We start from the raw sequence: 21,478 nt of genomic DNA, 5'->3' as shown, positions 1-21,478 counted from the left end.
CACCGATTGGCAAGGGGCCAAGATGAACACAGGCAGGGATAAAAGTACCCAGGGGGGCAGGAGGAGAAACGATCCCAAGCACAGGAGGAAACAGCACTCAAAGGGGATGTGCCTCTCTCTGCTTATAATCGAGTGAATTTTTCTGATACTTCTCATTTTCTCCATATACTAGTGGGCACAGGACATTTGCTGGACAATGTCAAGGTCTCACTGCTGGTTGGTTACAGCAGATTTACAGGAGCTCTTATATGGCCTGTAGTGACTTGTCCCCCAGCAACGCTGCTTTTGAATGCTGGCAGATCATAGAAAATAGGACTTTTCCAAAGTGGGGATTTTGTCACATACAGGTGTGAAGAAAACAGGAGGGGCAAAGAGATTTATAGGTATTAGCACCCATATCATTGAAACAATGGGCTATAAAAATCTACCTGGATTACGGAGAAAAAAGGAGAGGGCTGATGGATTGAAAGAAATAGGTCAGTGCCCTGGAGTATCTGATGAGGTCACAACACAGCCAAAGAGGAGTGGGAACCAGTTGAGAGGACAGATCAAGGTTAAGAATGCTGAAACTAGTGATTTTGGAGGGGAGCGATTCTGGGTGCGTATGGGAGTGCATGGCCGGAGTGGGCGGGAGGATGGAGGGATTTTCCATGTACACTCTGAAATCACCTAAGGCGACAGCAGGGCGCACCGTGGTAAGGGAGGCTCCGTCCGATGCTAAAGTCTTAACAATCACCTTTAGTTCCACAACACATTCTCCCTTGGCCATTTATGCATTTTTAAAATCTCCAAAATTTAAAATAAAGTCTTTGGTGATAAAGGTCTTCATATTCTTTGCAATGGTCTATTCCTTAAAAATAGATCATTGTAACAAACAGGCCCTCAGGATGTTTGAAGAGTTCACTTCTCATTTCGGATTTCCAATGTTTACTTATTTTATGATAAAAGAACTGGATGGGATATGGCCTACCATTTTGTACAACAGACTTGCCTAAGACCATTTTCTCAGAAACCCAGGTGTCTTGCAGCAAAGACACTTTGGCATGGTGACTTTTGAACTCTGTCCGGGTTCTTATTATGGTTTTACCACTGACTGAGACAAGTTCCAATTACATGAGTAAATATATTGCATGCTTAAGAATGGTGCCCAGCAATCAATCAATAGCAGTTAATTACATTACTCTGAGCCGCAGTTTCCTCATGAAATAGGTTTGCTGCTATCTATGCACATAGCATTCTGAGAATCAGATCCGACACAACAGTACCTGGGAGTTAGAAGATACTAGTTTTGCTCCCTTCCTCCCCTTTGCCATCCTAGAGGTGTTTCATGATCACGTCGCTTTTAGGATAAGGTTCTAACGCTCCTTGGCAGTGTGACAGCACTCAAAGGAGGGCAGGGAGCACCGATGGGGAGCACTGTGCAGTCGGAGCGGGCTGGCTGGTTCTTTTCCCTGGGCACAGTAGAGGAGGGATCAGCAGAGCCCGAGGCAGGCATCTTCTCTCCTCTACTCTAGTGTTCTCACTCCAAGTGCAAATAAGGGTTAAAAAAAGACAACAACAAAAAGCAGAAGAGCATCAATTTCTTTTAGAAAATTTGCACCCTGCACTGTGGCAGGCAGCTAGAGCAAGGAGCACAAGCCCAAAGGCAACTGGCCAACCTGCCAACCCCAATGACAAGAACATACCAAGGCAAGACATACATGATTGAGGCCCAATTTGGATGCTGAATTCTGTATAGCTTCTAAGAGTGGAGCAAGGAAAGAGAGAAGAGTAGAAAAAAATATAAACACTTCAACAAATGAGCAAATTAAATTGGCAGAATAAAACAGGAAACCACAATAAATGCTTAGCAGCCAAACACATTTATTAGTCTTATTTCTTTTTTTTTTTCCAGGAACCCAAAAATATTTTGTAGTTATAATGTAAGCAACTGAGTTGCACATAATACAATCATATCTTTCCAAAATAAAATAAAATAAAAAACTAAACAAAAACAAAAATAAGCTGTTTAAAAGCCCAAAAAAACCCTTCAGAAAACTCTTATATATGCATTACATCATCTCTGTTTTAATGAAATGACGAAGACTTGATTCCTTATTACTCAGCCTGTCACAATCCAATAAAACACCACCCTTTAGTTTTTTTTTGTTTGTTTTTGATTTTTTTTTGAAATCCAGCATGAGAAATACAGTACCTGCTATGGCAAAAAATACACATAAAATGCAACTTTTCAGCTTATTTGTACATTAGTAGAGTTTAACATTTTATTGTTTGTTTTTAAGTGAACCAGTGATTTTAAGTACCACTATACTAAAAAAGTAAAATAAAATATAGAAAAGGGGGGCCCAGCCTGCCATGCAAGTGCACCTCTAAAGTGCCTAGTTTCTGTGTCCATGTAAAACCAGTAATATGAGGAGCAATTTCAACAAATGAGAGTTTGATTAAACTTCTGTTTAAGGAAAAAAAAAAAAAGACAATGCCACATTCTTCCTTTTCTCCCCTCAAACTTCCTTAAAAACCATCATCCACTTTCTCTATTGCCCACCAGAAGAGAGGAAAGCAAGCCACCAAAATAATATTGTAAAAGCTATTTCAAGTATAAGAAAAACAAAACACTTCTAGGTAACCTGCAGAGCATCCGTATGTGCAGCTGTTAAGTAATGTTTACAGGTTTTGTTTCTTCCGAGTGTTTCAGATGAGAGGGTTTTTGCTGTACCTTCCTGTTACCTGTTTGTGTGCAAAGTTGGAAAGCTGCCTTTTAAAAATTCAGCCTCTCTATGATGCCCTTCTCTGCACCTTCTGTTTAAACGGGGCAAGGAGAGAAGTGAAGGGAGGAGAAAGAAGGAAGGGAGCAACATGTCACAAGTCATTAAGATGGGACCTCTCCAGCTCTCCTCCTCAGCCCCATCCCCCGAGTCCCCTCACCTCTCTAGTTCACCATCAGTGACCTAACTCACTGCGGAGTTTCCCATCATTCAGTTTCCTGATTTGGTAGGATGCATTTCACTCTGTAAACATAGCCCCTAGGATTACAGAACCCAAAGCAGCATTTACATCTCCGTCTAAATGGAGAAAGACAAAATAGTCCAGAAAACTCTCCTCAGGTTGCTTTTGTCATCTGTTTTTGGTTACTCAAAACAGGGATGGGGTGGGGAATTCGAAATTGTGGGCAAATAGTGGAGTTAGGAGTGGGCACAGCTGAGCTCCTGTCTGCTTTTTTTTTTTTCCCTCCCAGAAGGGTTTTTTTGTTTGTTTTAAAACCTGTTAAAAATGTTCCTGCACCTTAAGTCATACTGAGGTTAAGGCCAAGGGTGCAGAATCTTGTGCACGTGTCTCCATGAGCACATTCGTGGTGCATGCACCATTTTTGATGTCTTCTGTGAGATCACTGGACACACTTTGGTCACTGGTGTGTGCAAAGGGTACTGGTGGGGGGAGTGTCCCAGGAAAGAAGTGCAGAGATCAGCAAAGCCCTTTGGGAGGATTGTAGAGAGATATAAGAGCAGGAAGAACTTATGAGGGATCAGAGGAAGGAGACTGATAGAAAAGGGTCCTCCAAACAGAAATAAAATCCCAAGGTTGAGGGCACCCAAATCAGAAGATGGGTGGTGAATACATGTGCATTTATAATCAAGCTTCTTCCCTACAAAGGAAGTCGTCACTATACAAGTCAAAACTACAAAGGGCTTCTTGACGGATATAAGTTTTGTCTTTAAGATAGGGATAAAAGGGGTGTTTGTGAAGAAGCTATTCAAAATGACTCAGTCTGACCCTGCCTCTTTAGTGGCCAAATCTAGGAGAGCAGTAGCTGACAGATCCCTACAAGCAGCATTTGTTAAATTATTTCCCTCCACCTACCGTCAGCTTCAAGCCCCACGAAGGGAGGAACGTCTCAGGGTGCACATGCCTTTCAGGGAGGTTGTGTGCACGTCTCAGATGAGTTTCTAAGTTAAGAAATCAATATGTTTCCAGAGCATCACAAAGTGACAAGGCTATAAATTCTACAGCATCAAAATGAAATGCCAGGGACTAATTCCCTTTGTGAACTACAGAATGCTACTCAGTTTCTTTCTGTGTGTGTGTGTGTGTGTGTGTGTGTGTGTGTGTGTGTGTGTGAATCAAGAAAGGTTGACTGTTCATTCTGGAACCCTGGAAGGGATGGATCTTCTAAAAGAGAGAATTTTAGACCCTCCCCACCCTGGGACCAGAAGGCTGGAATAGATGGCATCTACTTAAAACAGGCTTTAGACACTGGTCTGCTGTCACTGTGTATGGGAAGCAATGGAGAGAACACCAGCCCACGAATGCAAGTCTACTCCCCTGGCCTGTTTTGCTTTCTCTTCTTAAATATGAAAGAATAAGATCTGAAACTTCCGATGGCTTAAAGAAAAAAAAAAAAAAAAAAAGGAAAACATCATATTTCAGGGTTACTTTCACAGCAAAGAAAAAAATTATAAACGTTATCCTGCTATTTACATGTTCATATTTTAAAAAGGATAACCCACTGATGTCAGAAAAGGAAAGGGAAGTTAAGGTCTACGCTGCAGGGGAAATGTACCTCGAGGTATTGTTTTGTGTTAGACAGTTGAAACGTCAGGATTGTGATTTTTTTTGTTGGTTTTGTGTTTTTTGTCTGAAGGCAATCTAACAGATTGGAACCCTGATAAGATCGTGCCTGTGCGGCCTGGCACGGACACGAGAAGACTGTGATCAAGTCTGTTACTCGTTACAGTACTGTGAACATCAGCAACGCGAACTGCTGCGTGGAAACACTGAAGACGGGCAGAACAACCTCTTGCTTAAGATACTGCGTGTTGCAAACGATGCCTAGACCAGAGCAGTGCAGGTGCCACGACTCGCCACAGGCAAGGGCCACAAAGGAATTCTGTTAGGACAAAGAGGCAGCTGTCGGCTGTCCCGTGCCAAACACCTCCCGCTCGCTAGCTATACACAGCTTAATAAAACGCAAGGGGAGCGGAGAGATCACGTTTGGCTGCGGGTGGGTGGATGGGGAAGAGAATCCTTTTCTGCATACCAAGCAATTGTCCTCTTCCCCCCCCTTAGAGCAAGACAGTTTTCTTGTAATTAAGTTCACTTAAAATGATTAAGAAAAATTAAAAAGGAATGAGGAGAAAGAGGAGGTTTCTGAAGGTGACAAAGATTAACTTTAAGGTCAGCACGAGTGAGGCATGGTTTCCTGAGCTTGAAAGGGTTCTGAATTCAGCAAAGGATGAGTACTTTTTCCCCAGAGAACGCTGGAGCCTTTGGGGCCCCACTGCTGCACTGGGCTAACACTGCATGGCCAGGACGGAGAATCCTGTACCACATTGGCTAATAGGAATTGCGGGTGCCCAGGAACTGCCAGGCCATCAGGCCTGCCAGCGACCATGGGAAGACCCAGAGGTCTCTGCACCTTACGGTGTCAACCTTATCGCTTCTTGATCTAACTCCCCTTCCCCGCCAGGACGTGGGGATCCCATGGACACAGAAACCGTAGAACAAGGATGCAAAGCTACTTCCTTCCCCTTCCTGCCCTCTCCTCCCCCCTTCTGCAGAATGCATAGTTACAATTCACGTTACAAAAGAAGCAATGATGACCACATATGGGACCTTTTTTTTTTTTTGAAAAAAGAAAAAAATCCAACAACCTCTTCTTAAACTCAGTATCAAAATTCACATTTGCATAATAATACATTTCAAGGCCATTAGAGAGGAATGAGAGGAAGCCCGGCCCTGGCAGCATCTCTCCTCCCTTTGTCTTCCTGAATGAAGCTGAAGGAATCTCGAGGGAGGGACTGGTTTCCTCTTTGGGGCGTTCTGAGGAATTACGGAAATGGCCCTTAGCATTCACTTATTTCTTTAGAAGATTGGGAGTGGGGAGAAGAGGTGGAATCATTTAAAACAAATAAAAACAAATGAAGAGACACTGCAGGTTTCTATATTTAACCATAATAGTTCTGAAGAAATAAAATATGATTTCAGATTTTTCTCTTTTCTTTCTCAAACACTTCAATCTTATTCTTGCAAAAGCTTTTTCCTTGTGTGTAATACCCTGTTCACAGAAACAGCAACATTGAATGACTTCTGTTTGGGAAAATAATTGCCTTCTTAGGACACAGACTCAGAGAATGAAAATGTGCTGCCCGCTCTGCACACAGCAGAAGCTAGAAAATGCCTTCTCGACATGCATGAATGTGTCACAAACATCACCATATTTCAGTTCTCCAGTGCTTACAGAAAAACAACAACAAAAAAACAGCTATGCGCGCGTACACACACACACACACACACACACACACACACGAAGAAAACTAGGTAATGCAGATAGTTAATCAACCTGCACTCTCGGACGAACCTGGATGTCCGTCATCCGTGCACCGTCACCTCATCATCAGCCCCTCTCCCAAGTCCCAGAACCTCTTCCACACAACTCTACACTGTGCAATATTGATGCTCATGACAACTCAACAGCTGCTCCTGCGGACCACCAGGAGAAACGCTGGCTTCCTTAAGGACTAGGCTGACCATCTTTCTGTTTTATCCCCATGGATAGCTTTTTCCTAAAACAGACGGTCTCTGTACTCACAAAGGCACATTCAGAAATACTACACTTAAGTAATTAATTCCTTGGACAAAATTAAAAAGGGGAGAGGGTAGTGGCGGTGTTTTAAACACATTTATTCTAACTTACCCCGAAAATTCTGGCAAATAGCGTATGCTGAATGCATCACTTGGTGAGAAACTATATTAACCTTTAAAAGGTATGTCACTTAAAGGATTCCAAAGGATTCTGCATGGTTTTGTATAAATACCCCCCTTTTGCATTTTTTGGCCAATGCGTGTAGGATAGATAGTACCGTCTTCCTCTCGCTAAAGCTCTGCAGTAAGGCTCACCCTGCAGCAAGGCAGGCTGCTCCAGGCCTGCTCCACGCGCCCCTCGGAACCTGCCCTCAGAACCGTGCACACTTTTCAGCAGCCCAAGGAGAAGGAACGCCAGATGCAGCGAGAGGTCCAGGAAGGCCGGGGCGGGGAAGGGAAGGGACCGCGCCTCATTTCAGAACTCGGCCACGACGGTACTTAAGCTCCCCTGACACTTTCCTTTTGCTGCTCACCATTAGCCATCAAGATGAATTTCACTTTTTGAAAAAAATAATCTCAATATCGGCTCGAAATGGGTCAATTACAATTGGGATTTTATTTCCAAAGCAATGACTTATACTTTGAAATTGAAATTGAGGCACCAAGTGCTTTCAAATTTAAAATGGGACAGTTCTTGCCTTTATGGGACCTTTCCTCTCTTCTCACAAGCATTGTCAGAAAGAACCAATGACTTGGGTTTTGCAGGGGCATTTCGATCAGAATAGTGCCATTTTCCATGGTGTGCATAGTTTCTCGTTAAAAATCAATTTAGTTGTCTAGCTGACTGAAAAGGGGACTATTCAAATTCTGTGAGGCTAACACTGGCAGTTTCTGTCACTTTTGCTTTTTTTTCGGTGGTGGTGGCAGATTACTACAAGAGACTGACAGTTTAAAGACCACTCAAATGTTAGAATACTTGGTAATTACTCTGTATCTGGTCCAAGTGGCTATCCACCGGACAGCACAGATGCCCAGCCAATAGGGAGTAGCTGTCCCCTGACCAGTGTCCCCTCACCATCTTGTGGATGCTCACGGCCCCTTTTCTTTGGTGGTGCGGGTGGTGGGGGGAGGCGTGGGTAGGGTAGGGAGAGCCAATGTTCAATTTTCATTGTCATGTTCATAGATTATTAAAGTTGATAATTATGTCAAATCTAAAGAATGTAATGCCAGCACCTCCTTCGTGTCAAATTCAAGGTCAAAAAAACAACAGTGACAAATGTGGACCATCTCTGAAAACACACACACCTTTGGTATTGGCCATAAACCTACAGACCATATTACAGGGTGTGTACTGGCTCTGGAAATATATATAATATTCTATGTTTTATAATAGGCTTACAATATACTTGACAACATTATGTGTATTTGCCTGTTTCTAGACTGTGTGGACACCTTATACTTGCAGGTAAGAAAGCAGAAGAGGTGTGGCGTGGGGTGCAGTAGAGGGTGAGGGCAAGGGCACCCTATTATCTGAATGACTGCTGAGGTCTAAAGATTGACAATTCACTGTATACACATAGGCTAGAATATTTTCATCTGCACTATCACACGTGGGCTGGTTGTACACTCACAAGAGGGAAAACAAAGAATAAGATTTCTTTTTGCAGTAACACTAAGAAGTGTAGTTAATGCATAGACATGAAGTGTGACAGAACTTGGCAAAAACACTGGAGAAGAAAAAGGCTGACTTTTTTTTTAACCAGCTAAAAAGGTATCTCTACTCCTAAAGACCTTAAAGATAATTAAAACAAAAGAAAAAACCCCAACCCCAAACAATAACCTACAAAGTGTTAAATGTTGAATTTGAACGCTGAGGATGTGGGGGGAAAGGGGACCTTTTCTACATAAAGACTCAATTGTTCCCTAATCTTAGAGATGGCTAGTACGGCCAAGTCTGCTGAAAACATCCTGTTTACACTACAGAGAAAAACAGGCTTTGCTAAAGCGTTTTGCTCAGCACACAGACATCTTCATTTTGTTTAAGAGTCAAGATGCCAGAATATAAACAATAAAATTAAAAAGTACACAGCATTTGAGGTCGGTATGGAATCTGGCTGTTAACTCTACAAAAACTGCCCCCCCTCCCCAAAAAGTAGTGAGAGTGAATATTTGTAACAAGTTAATAGCCTGTGAAATTTTTCTTTCTGCTAGATACATTAATAAAAGGTCTTCCAAATTCTTAGGCAGGAATTTCTCTTCCCTTCTTTTTGTTGCGTATCTTACACACCACATTCAACCCACAGCAACTTGGAAGAACCAACTGCTAATTTATGCTACATTCATGTCAGAAGAGGTGGAAAAGTTCTTAGAACAGGAACCATAGTAACAGAAAATCAAACTGCTATAAATAAAACTGAATGGCAGTCAGTGGACAGTGTTGATTGACCGGGGGACACTGATGAAAGAATTTGGTTTGGAACCTTAACTTGTAGCAGTGCTAAGTTAACTTCTGTGAATATCGTAACTGAAAAATATCAAAGGCTAGAAACTGAGGGGTCGGAGATACCACATCCACTTCTCCACTGTCTTGGGAGATTTGAACTTTTTTTTTAAACACCTAAAATTAGGTCATGGCACTGGATCTCGATTGCCAGCAGAGGTCCCCACTCTGAAGGAAAACAGTCCTTCCCCTCCTAGTGCTTTCTCTTTTGGCTACTTTTGTGATAGACAAAAACCACGTTTGTGATGTTTGAGAGGTGGACCCCTCCGGCCACTAGTAATCAAGTGTTTAAAGAAATAAAAGGAAACTAGTAAAAATTGGAAAGCTCAAATTTACATGATCAGAATGTTTATAAAATAAATCTGTGTAATGAGAGGTGACCAAGCAGGCCTCCGTACATGTGCCAGAATGTGGTAGAAGAGAATATGCTTCCACTGACTTTTTAAAGTGTACCAAAGCCACCTAACCTCTCAGCAGGTGTGACTCTTGCCAAAGAATACCACAGAAAGAAAAGTGTTTTTTCTCTCCCATTACATCTCACTATATCCTGTTCTTAGGTCACTGCCAACCAATAAACCAAAGCTTCCAGCAAGTTGACCAGAAAAAAAAAAGTGTGTGGGGGGGGGGGAGGAGAGGGGAGGGAATTGGAGGGAAAGAGAGGAAACAAAGAAGAACAAGAAGAGAAAAATACAAACCCCTTTCTACTGACCGAACACAAAGAGACTTTCCAAACCACTGTAGATGCCGCAATGACACACCTAGAGAAGTCGATGCACAGTAACGGAGGGCAGCAACACAGGGCCCTGGCATCCCACATCACTGAGACATGAAAGCGTATTTAACTTCCTTGATTTCTGTTTATTTTAAATTTAGCCCACTGCCTTTGGGGCCTGTCCAGAACCACTCCAACCTCCTTAACGGGCAAGTGACTTAATGTCTGTGGAGCGACTGGACCACATGCACATACACACGTGCTCCCCCTGCTTAGGATGTCTGGGTGTATGTGCGAAGGCACTAAAGCGGTTTTAGAGAAATTGCAGGCAGCAACCCCACCCCACTCCCTTTACCTGCCGAGCGGGAGTTTCTTTCCCACTGGGAAACTTAGATGTTGAAAGAAGCTGTGGTCACGCTTGGGAATTCTGAACCCCGGCCCCAGGAGGGAATACAAAAGGAGAATTCAACATTACCAAAAACTGAAAGGAAACACTCCACGTCTCCGGCTGAGGGATGGGGATAATTAAGCAGCAGATCTTCAAAACAGCTATTAAAATGAGCACAACAGTAGCTGGGAGCGAAAAAAGTAAAATCACTTGTTCCTTATTAGATTTTTCTATTATTTTGTCCTTCTCCCATAACAAATGGAGGCAAGACAGACATTCTTCATTAATAGAACAGTCCATATAGTTTTCCTCTAGTAAATGCCTATATTTAAAATTTGTTCCAAAAATTATTAACCTATATTTCCTAACTCTTTACATAGATTCTCAGCAATCCAACCATACTATTTTACAGATTACTTTTTTCTTTTTTTAAGCTGTTGTTTCTTTCTTCCTTTCTTTTGTTGCTTGGGCTGGGGTACAGGGAGAAGGGTTCCTTTAAAAAAATAAAAATTAGGGGAGATTTCAGTTCAGTCTTAAATGGAAAGGAACAAAGTGATGGCATTTCCATTATATACACCAAACACTCCCCCACTAAATTACACACAATTTAAATGAATCCATGTCAGATCTCTTATAAAGCTGAATCCTTCTCCCACTTTTTTAAGATAATGAATTTACCTGTTGCTGCTAAATTGATAATTTTTAAAAAATATTTCTTTCTACATGTTTTAAAATGTGTGATCCCCAGTATGACAATAGCGTTTGGAGACTTTTCTTTTTTACATTTTTTTAAGTAAAAATTGTTTAAACTTTTTGAAGTTTCAGGAACTTGTAAAAGTTTATTAACAGGAAAGAAACAGCCGTCTATCTAGGATAAGACATGGTTAAATAAACCATCTTCAAAAAACTGGCTTCCTACCCTAGAATTCCTGAGAATGCTTGCAAATTTTAAAGCAGGAAAATAAATGTTAAAAACAAAAACAAAAAACACTGTTAAATGCTCCCAGAGTTAGTCTTCATCTAAAATATATATTTATATGTATATATATATATGTCTATATATATATATACGCACTTTTTGGTCTTTTTTAAAAGTTTTTAATTTTTTTCCCTTTAAGCTTATGATGGAAGAACATTTTAGCTTCTCATGTTTATTTTTACATATTTCAAATCCCTCATTATGTCTTGTAAACAAGAGGGGCTCTAGCACCCGGCTTTCACCGTAGTATCGTAAGGAACTCAACTAACCCATAGTGCAGGTCAAGGAACCAACAGGCAGGAGGAGTGGAGGGTGGAGCAGGACATGGCAGGAAACCAAGAGTGGCAGTGGACAGGGTCACCACTGGCTCGCGAGAGCTTCGGGACATGCTCCTGACCCAGGGCCACTAAGATTCAGCCTTCTGTAGATCTCTGAACACAGCTGCTCTTCACCTGGAGGTCACCACATGACAGGGGTTTGCTCCCCACACGAGAGCTGTCAGTGGGGGCTGGGAGGAGACAGTGTACATGGCAAAGGTGGAAGGGGCATGGTGGTGATGAAAACCAGAGAGCAGGAGGAGGGCACAGTTAGTTTTCCACAAGGCATCCAATGGGACCAAACCAACGGTGGAAACTCAGGTTTGACCACCTACCCACAAAGGGTTCACAAAGACATGTATGAGCGAATGCTCGCTTGAATTACGCATGTCAATCTCTTTTGAGGCTAGGTTTATAATAAACAGGGTAGGCTGAGAGGACTACAGAATTCTCGTTCTGTCTCACAAAACCACTTAAATGCAAATAATTCGTTTTTGCCTTTTTCTACACACACCCACCCACCCACCTACACACAGACACAAGCTATAAGTCAAATACATTAGGCATTGTTGTATCCTTCACTGAAGATGCTAAAGAAAGAAAAACTCCTTTGTCCTCACTAGCAGCAAGTTATGGAGGACAGTAGAGGTCTGCTCCCACCAAGGGTTGGAATGGGCAGGTATTTGCTGGTACAGAATGTCGGCACTTTATGTTAAACAGTGTAATGCAGATTGGGATGTCCACACAAGTGCTAGCATGTTACCGGCATACGTCCCCCTCCCCCCACCCCGCCCGCCATCTGCTCTGTATAAAGGGGTACCCACCCCCCTTCAGGGCTGCTATAACTCTCTTCACAAAAAGCAGTTTGATACATTTTGATTCCAACGTAAGTACATACATGTTGGTTATAACTGTGGATTAAAAGTTGCCCCCTATTCGGCCCAGAGTACTACTACATTGATGCTTAAAAAAAAAGTCTTTAAATACCGAAATAAAAAAAAGCAACATTACAAGGGAAAAAAAAGTAAGAGGTCAAAACCAAAAAAAAAGGTGCAATACTTAAAAGTCTTTGCTAAGTTATACCTGCCTAAGCAAAACCACATACACGGGAAATACACAACACAGAGAAACGAAAGGAAACGCTTGAAGTACACACTGGTTTAAGAACATTCGTTAAGTAAACGTTTCTGTCAGTGATGGCCTGGTGCTGTAACACGCCACGGCCTGGCACAGGTAACGCTCAGCAAGAAAGGCGCAGAGAGGGAGGAGCTGCGGATGCTTCAGGAGGCTGCTCGCAACTTACTTTTTTGTTTTCATCAAATGAAAAAGAGAACCAATAGAAATATTGAATTCAGCATTACCTGATTTTGATGAACTAACTTCTCATACCTGATTACACAACAAAGGGGGAACACGGTTTCTCTGCTTTTGAGACATCCATCGCATCAGTAAAAACGATCTCATCATCTGTTCCCGAAGTAAAGAAAAGGCCTGCATAAAACCTAACAGATATTCAGATGTGCCTACTGGCCACTTATTTTAAAAAACAGAAATAAATAAACACACAGTTGCTCCAAGAAGTACATCCCGCTCTCCTAATTTTTTGGACTTGGCAGTGCTCCACTCTACTGCTAGGTCAAAGAAAAGCTAGAGAAAACTCACACTCAGGCTAATTTGCAGATGTAAAGGAACTCCCTGCTTTCACCATTAAAAAGCACTCTGTTCACCTTCACGCAGCCCAACAGAGCTGCTCTAGCAGCGGTGGCTCCCCGCGCTTGTGTGTTCTTAGTTAAAAAAAATAATAAAAATAAAAAGCAGATGGCCGGCCAGCCAGCCTGCAGACTGTCAGCAATGCAGCTTCTGAGAGGTCAGGGTCAGGGGTAAGGAAGGAGGAGGCAGAGGAGGACACAGGCATACGTACACACAGAGACAGAGAGAAGGATGCACGCGAATGCACATGAACACACGTGCACACACATACCAGAACGAGCATGCCTGGGCAGTTACATGTGCCAGAACACACTGGTATTTATCAACCAGCCAATCACAAATTTTTTCCTTTTTTTTTTTTTTTTAGGTTTTTTGTGTTTTTGTTTTTAAAGTGAGGCTCCGTCAAGTCTTCCCTCCCCCCACCCTAACAATTCTTTTGAATTCCCCTCCCTCCCAAACATGGTAGACCTAAGGACGGAAACACACCCAGTGCAAACAAAGTTAAAAAGCTATTTTTTTCAGTATATATGTTTCTTAGCAACAACTTCCATATAACATGAAAAAAGTGAAAAACTAGAAACTAATTTTTTTAATTTTTTTGTGTTTAAATTTAAATGGTATGTGTACTTGCTTCACATTGTCTTTCTAGGTTGGCGTTCATGATTCAAGTATTTCAAGAGTGATATGTTCTCTTTTTGGATTCATATTCCAAACGAAAAAACTGAAGTTATAAGGGAGGCAACTATGTGCTCAGACAGTCTGTCAATGACCCACCTTTTTTTCTCTCTCCGTTTTCTTTTTTCCTTTTAAAAATGTATTTATTGCAAGTTGAAAAAAAAAACGAAAAGGTCAAGTTAGTGCTGCTGCTGTTCCAAAAAAGGTCACGAGGTCAGAGTTGAAAGTTCTAAGTTCAGATTGAATCCGACCCTCCTCCCAGAAGGTCACCAGGTAGTAAAGGAGCAGGGCTGCCCATCCTATGGGGATCTTCCACAGTTGGGACTCCCCACAAGCTAGAAGAATAGTTTGGGGGCCCCCACAACGAAGCGCCAGCAAGATCGGCCCCGCTGCTGCCGCCAGCACTGCTGCTCCATTGCCCGAGCCCCGTGGACCCACCGAAAAGATTCAGAGCAGGTCCGACGGGGTCTGACTGGGTCTGGCCGGTCTCCAGCGACTGCCAACCTGCTGCAGGTGCACTCGGGGTTGCTGCAGGTGTAGGGGGCTGAGCTTGTGCCAGAAAACGGCTAACTTCATCATCGGTGGCAAACTCAGCCAGGATGGTAGTGTTTCCCAACACACACCTGGAAGAAAGGGGAGGGAAGAGCTATGTATCTGAGGAAAATTCTAAAGCACGTGGGGGGGACTGAATATTCTGAGTTGGAAGTGTGGTCCGCTGACTAGCAGCACTCCACAGCCCCTGGATGCTTTTCAGAGTGCAGAATCACAGGATCAGAATCTGCATTTTAGCCAGGCTGCTGGGTGACTGAGAGGTTCTGATTTAAAACGATAAGGTATCACTAAACCTCAAGCTATCCAAAGACTACTGGAGGATGCTACAGATCGACATCCCTTGGTAAGTGGAATTTATATGTGGAGAAAAATGTCGCCCCCTTTTTTCTCCCATGGGAAGTAAAAGAACATGTGCCAAGCATCAAAGTGGCCCACCTTCAGACACCTGGAAGTGCTGGGCCAGGCTCACTGCTTGAGCCCCACCATCGCTCGCTTGTTCTGTACATAGCTTTCTGTTGTGGCATTTGCAGTCACAAGAAGTCAGCTCTTTTCTGTCTACCAGTTTAGGAGTGGCAGGGAGCGGGATGGGCAAAGTATGATCCAGTCCCAACTACTTCAGAAAAAAGCCCCGCTACCCACCGAGACCACAGTATTTCCTCATCACCCACAAAGAAGCCAAAGCAAGCAGTTAGATACTACTATGAAAAGAGATAGCATTTACAGCTTCACATTTTCATAAATATTGGCTTTGTTTTATGGTATTTAAAATTTACTGACTACCTCACAAATTCTTCACTTGAGGAATTCTGATTACAGGCCTATGATATACACAGTACAATCCATGCTTAGGTAAGTAAAAAAAGGCCAGCCACCTTAGTACTCAATAATTACTTATGCGGTGATGCTGTTTTTGTGCATGTTCTCAGGCATCTCTGTCTAATGAAACAGGTGCTAGAGTACTCACGTGTGCATCTTCACATGTGTTTGTCTCAGTGAGCATAGGATGGGTACTCACATGTGCAGTGCAGTTTGGGCCTTGGCCGCCTCCTGTTTGGTGCTGTATCGGATCAGGGCAGTGCCCTGGGTTAGGTTCAGATGGAATGTCAGCAGTGGGCCATGCTGCATGCAGATGGTTCTCAAGGTTGACCCATCAATCTAAGGAGTAACAACATTCGTGAGATCAAAACTGGAGGTGGGGTGTGAAAGGAAGTCAAATGACCTTTCTCATATAAGAATGAGAAGGGCTTTTGGGTCTATGGCCATGCCACCCTGAACATGCCTGATCTCGGAAGCTAAGCAGGGTTGGGCCTGGGTTAGTACTTGGATGAGAGACCACCTAGGAATACCAGGTGCTGTAGGTGTTTAAAAAAAAAAAAAAAGTGATTTTGGTTTGTAAATAATAGTATCAGTACACTAAATGAGTCTGGAAGTACGAATGAAGAATTCAAAGCAGGGAAAGAGTGCATTGACTACAGAAGTCTTAAAGGGAAACTTTAATACATTTGAAGCACTGGGCTGAGATCTAACGTGCCCGCTAAGCAAATAAAAACGTTTGCATAAATGCAGCTCAAAACAAAAGCGTGTGATTTAACCTGTGGTCCATATTCATTAAGAGGTAAACAAGTGAACGTGCACTGGTTTGTAGAGGTTTAAAAAGCAGAAATAAAATGGCACCCAAATTAAAAGTTTAAGAAAACATGCAGAGTTCTCAGCATGACTGATTTAGAATGCTGACTGCTGACACAGCTCACAGACTATTCTGATGTCCTCCTACTCCTACTTTGGCCATCTCAAGGTGAGACTATTTCCACCTACTTTTCTATCCTCTGCTGCCCGCAGCTAACGAGACCTCTGGTGGTAGTTGCTCACCTTAGACTCTCGCCACTAAGCTGTCCAGTGATTAGGGATAACTGCCCTCACCCCTAACTCAGATGAACAAATCTATTTACACACTCTGATAAATTTATTTGTATCAAGATCTTAACTAGGTTTATTTAAGCTGCGAAGGCCAACACTTCAGTTCATTTCTCTAGAAGGGAAAGACATTACTGTTGGAAGAACCTTAAAAAGTTGCACTACTGGCGGCAGCAGTGGAAACATTCTGTGGTTTTACCATGAAAACCCTGTGGGATGAAAACTGGTGGTTCTTTATAGTTCTTTATTTTTCTGATTGGAGAAACAGCTCTCAGTATTGTTTCATAGGTGACAACTGACTATAGAAGCATGTAAGTGTATGTCACTAGTGACTTTTCAGGACAGATGCCCTCTAAACCAATTTTAGGTGATAAAAAGTAAATTTATCCAGCTATCAAATATTTACCTTTCAATCTTCTTTTAAGCTACAATTGCGATTAGTTTGCTATTAGGTAGCTTTGATAATTAAAATTAATCAATTCTAATACAAACACAGCCAATCCTTACTAGTCATTACATATATATTTATACACACACACACACACACACACACACACACACACACACACACACACAGAAATATACTTACTGTTTTTCTAATTATAAAACATAAGTCAACAGCTGGTTAGCTTGCTTAGGCCCCTTTCAAATGTATATCCCTTCTCTCATCCTAACCATATTATACCCACCACACTGTGTGACTACTTAGAAATAGCAAGGCAGATTAGTTTTGAGGATGGTTATATAAAATCCTCATACTATTAGCTAAATAAATAACCTGAGGCTTTTAGCTGAGTTATTAGACACAGGGATTAAGAACTGATCCAGACTCTTCCTCACGTTAACTATATTTAGGAAACTGCCTTTCTCAAAACGTACCTGGAAAAACAAGCCATGGATATACTCCCCACAAATGGGTTCATTGGGCAAATAAATTTAGGAGAAGCTGTATTTCCCCAGAGGATCATAATACACATAGCACATTCTCAGAGTGAAGAAACCTGCTTAATTTTGTTTAATCAAGTATATATTCCAAACATATTAGGCCAGAGACCTATTATTATCCCATGGGAAGCATTCTGGAAAGTGCTAGCTTAATAAAGTATACACAAATCTATTTATGAATGAAATGCTAGACGATTCATTCTGTGTCAAAGGCAGAGAGGCATAACTGACCCCTTTGAATAAGGTGTCATAAAGGTTATGCTGTCAAGTCCAAATGAAGGTCATGGGCTCAGTTCCAGGGGGCTCATTCAACCTCATTTGAGTGTTCAACAAAATGTTGCTGCTGATATGTCTGTTTTCAAGCAAATAAGGTGAAAAGGAGGGTCGCGCAGTGCAAATAAAGTCCCACCACTGTGGAAACCATCCAGAGGGCATGTGCTGATGATAGCGAACTAGTAGGGCCATCCACACAGAAGAGGGTAAACAGACAGAAAGCTAAAAGTGCCCAGGGGGCACCTAAGCTATGAGAGCCGCACATTCCTCCTACTGCAGAAATGAATGGTCGATTATTTATTAAGTAGGAAAACAGTTAATATTGAGCCTCAAGTCTTATTGAATAACATAAAAACGGGTCACTTTTTTGTGTGTGTAGTTAAAATACTTTAACATTAGTTTCTGATGTGGTTCTAGACTCTGACAGGCAGATCTACATAGCAAATTATCTCCACTCAATACAATTCCCCAGACAGAACCTCCCCACTCCCACTATTTTATAAACTACATGTGTTAACATCACCATGATGGCAGGTGTGATCCCCCATTCGGCAGGGGGCTTCAAGCCTTGTGTGTGGAGACCCACCTCTGCAGGCTGGATCTCTCTCTGTAGTGACCAGGAAATAAATGAGTTTTCATATCTGCCCACCTCCCACATCTCTGAGTTGCTCTTTACACAATTAAGTCCTATCTAGAAATATCACAAGAAAGCATGATTACCTGTGGAGTGAGATTGTGAAGAACCAGCCAGTAACTAGGACGAACTGAACCACCATCACTCCAGGTAGAAGCTGTTAGTGAAAAATATTAGAATATTCAAAAAATTAAGAAAGCCATGAGCAAGAAGCATTTTTACATAACCCACATGCTTCTTCTTTCCTTTCATAAATCATCTTCTCTTTTGTACCTAACTCTGACCTTTATCTTGTCACCGAATAGCCAGTTCTCTTAAGACTTTGATCCCTGTGCTTTATTTGCAAGATAGCATTTTCTGCCTGGTGTACTCACTCAGACATTTGGCATTTTTACTCTATCAGTACCTGGGAGTTCTTGGGTACCCTTATCTTATACTGACTATAATTTTCTACTCTAGGGATACTTTTTCCTATACCAGCTAAGCACGACTTCTTCTCTTGTGAAGACTTCATCATGTCTTCACCATTTGTGTTAACATAAGACCTTGTGTTTGTGATGCTCCTTTCAGCAGATCCTTCTCACCTGAGGCAAGCCGTGAGTCCTGCGTCCCCCACCCCCTGACTGATCGCGGTGCTGTGCTGCTCCAGGGAGATGACGGTTTGGGGTTGGTCAGACCAGGAGGTGGGCGGGGCAGCGGTGTAGTGTTCCTTGAGGAAATATGGTTTTTCCACATCTTGTTGGAGAGATGAGTGGGGTTGTGTCCTATGGGATCTGGGGACCATGTTGATTTGTAATCAGGGAACTTTACTATAAGAAAAAAAAAATTAAGGAAGGAATAAAATAGATAGGCCACGTCTGTCAACAAATACACATGAATTGTGTGTATATACACATGCACACACTTATATTCTAAAAATAGTAAATGCATATTTTAACAGCAGCAGTACAAAATATTGTTCTTTGAGCTTATTAAATATAAAATTTTCAATGATTATTACTCTGAATTGACAAATGGACTAAAGATTTAATGAGATAACTAATTCTCTACTACTTTCTTAGCTATACACAACCTGTAAAGGAAGACAAATTCAAGGTGAGAAACCCAGCAGAACTAAAGTATCCTATAAATACTTATTGACTTAATGGAAAGTACATTAGGAAATAACAGTTTTCTTGATCTAGAACGTTAGATACCAACATTCAAACAAATTTTTAAAATACGATCAACATTAAAGGCTTATTATGCTTTAAGGTACTAATTCAGCGCTGTGAGTATATAAACAGTTATTCTCCAGAACTTCAAGTTCAGATGGGAAGACAAAACAGATGAATGACAAAATTGGTAACCTCAGTACACAGAGGAGAAAGACAACACTGGGCTGTTACAAAGGCTTTGCAAAGACAGGTCTTGAAAGATTTACATAAATGGATGGGTTCAGAGACACAGGAATATATAAGACAAGGTTCAATTTAAATTCTCTTCGTACCAAACATGTTTTCCCCCAATTCTGGCTGAACAACATTTCACAGGGGCAGAAAGGTAAAGGAAGCCACAAAGGTGGGCTGGAGACTGACGGATATACTAACAGGAGTTTTTGCACTAGATTCTGCATATAGTATTTAAATTAAGTGTCTAAAACTTGGGTGGTAAGCAAGTAGAATGGAGCAGAAGACACAGATAGGAAAAAGCTACAACTGAATACTCAACCACCTGGAGATGTCATCACTGCCTAGACCCAGGGAGCGAGGCAGAAATGAAGAAGCGAGAAAATATTGCGATTGTGTGGCTAAGTGACGTATGGGAGTACAATTAAGAAAAATACAGAGTTCAGTTAAAAAGGAAAGATAATTTGGGGGGGGGGGATACATGTTTAGTTTTAGACATGTCTGCAGTGATTCTTGGGTCATCTCTCAGGTAGACAAAAGATAAACCAGTTCAACCTGAGATACGGGCAGTTACAGGAATAAAAGAGTGAGGTGTAAATGAGTTTTTACATGTAAAGGAAGAAGTCCTTTAAAAGTATAATGTAGGGTGATGGTTAGAAAAGTGGAAGTGGAATACTGAGTTGGCTCCTTCACACACTCACTCAGACCTGAGGCAAATTCTATCAGATCTTAGAATCCCAGTTTCTTCATCTACGAAATGGAGATAACACCAGGATCTCCTTGTAGACTTTGGTGAAAGTAAGATAAGAATTTATGCTGGAAGGCTTAGCACGCTGTCTGGTTTGTAGAGGCATTCAAGAAATGACAGGTCATTACTGCATTGTTGATATGACACAGAGGTAGAAAGAAAAAGAAGACAATTTGTAAGGCCGGTGACCTGCAGTGTATTAGTAGGTAGCTGAGCATTTGTTTTATTTGCTTTTCACCGGACAAAGAACAGAAACCTTAATGACTTTTAATAGCTTAAGGTCCAACTTTTGCAAAACCAAGGTCCCAATTACTAATGATTTGTCTACCCATCTGTAAGGCACTGTATTCAGTGAGTGACTTCGAAAGCTTTATTATATCCATTAGGTTTTCCATTCCCTATTGTCTTCCAACCACCCTCTCTCCCCCCAAAAAACCACCCCAGACATACACAAAGAAATCAACAAATATTATTGGTAGAATGAATCATTAGGTCCTCTTTTTCTCCCTTGGCCATTTGACCTTTGCCTCTAAGTAGAAGGATCTGTGGAGAAAAGCAAACTATAACTGAATACCTTAGGGATAACAACCTGGAATTAATCGGTTCTTCTCATAGCCCTTGATTCTCTTAGCACACTGGCTAAAAGAACAGCTCTGTGTCATCAGGACATGACCTCTGCCCTCACAACACTGACAGCTCTCTGCTATTATGTCACCATCTGCCTTATCCTAAAGCTGTAATTGTCCCATCCTGCCTCTCTGAGACTGGCAGCTCTTTGAGGACATGGTCAACTACACTGAAATATGCTATTCAACTTCTGTAAAAGTATTTCTTAAGAAACAAATGTCAATTTCCTTTGTAAAAGGGCCCCTGAGGGGAAAATGCTGACTGAAGGGAAACAAACAGGTCACGCTCATACCTGAAGTGCTATGAACGGTGGTAAAGGAGTTGTCAGAGGCACTGTAGGGCCAGGCACCAGGTGAAGGCAGCGAGGTGTTGAGGGAAGAATTAGACCCTTTGGGTGACAAATGAATAACGAGATGAGAATATTGCAGATAAATGTCAGTATAACAAGTGAAAACTTGAAGTATTTTATTTAGCCTTCAATAAAGGGAGAACAAAATAGATTTAAAAAGATGTTTATGTTTTGGGGTTGAATAATTA

General features: G+C 41.8%; 1 protein-coding gene and 1 pseudogene across 4 annotated transcripts in view; one reads left to right on the top strand and one right to left on the bottom strand.

Moving 5' to 3' along the window:
• Nucleotides 1-1,843: 1,843 nt before the first annotated feature.
• The window catches only part of TNRC6B (trinucleotide repeat containing adaptor 6B), a 216,532-nt gene continuing 196,897 nt past the window's right edge, over nt 1,844-21,478 (bottom strand). For 3 of the 4 annotated variants that reach the window (XM_036237545.1, XM_036237547.1, XM_036237546.1), the window contains 5 exons: nt 21,234-21,329; nt 18,763-18,987; nt 18,265-18,335; nt 15,428-15,567; nt 14,096-14,483 (listed from right to left, as the gene is read on the bottom strand). In XM_036237545.1, coding sequence (XP_036093438.1) covers nt 14,096-14,483; nt 15,428-15,567; nt 18,265-18,335; nt 18,763-18,987; nt 21,234-21,329 — 920 coding nt within the window. Of the gene's footprint in view, nt 14,484-15,427; nt 15,568-18,264; nt 18,336-18,762; nt 18,988-21,233; nt 21,330-21,478 lie in introns of all 4 variants that reach the window. The other variant, XM_036237544.1, reaches the window with a different exon arrangement.
• Nucleotides 15,664-15,773, top strand: LOC118614180 (annotated as a pseudogene).

The sequence above is a fragment of the Rousettus aegyptiacus genome, unplaced genomic scaffold (genome assembly GCF_014176215.1).
Source record: "Rousettus aegyptiacus isolate mRouAeg1 unplaced genomic scaffold, mRouAeg1.p scaffold_m13_p_2, whole genome shotgun sequence".
Taxonomy (NCBI): Eukaryota; Metazoa; Chordata; class Mammalia; order Chiroptera; family Pteropodidae; genus Rousettus; species Rousettus aegyptiacus.
Note: the sequence above shows the minus strand (reverse complement) of the source record. Positions and strands in the feature narration are given on the sequence as shown.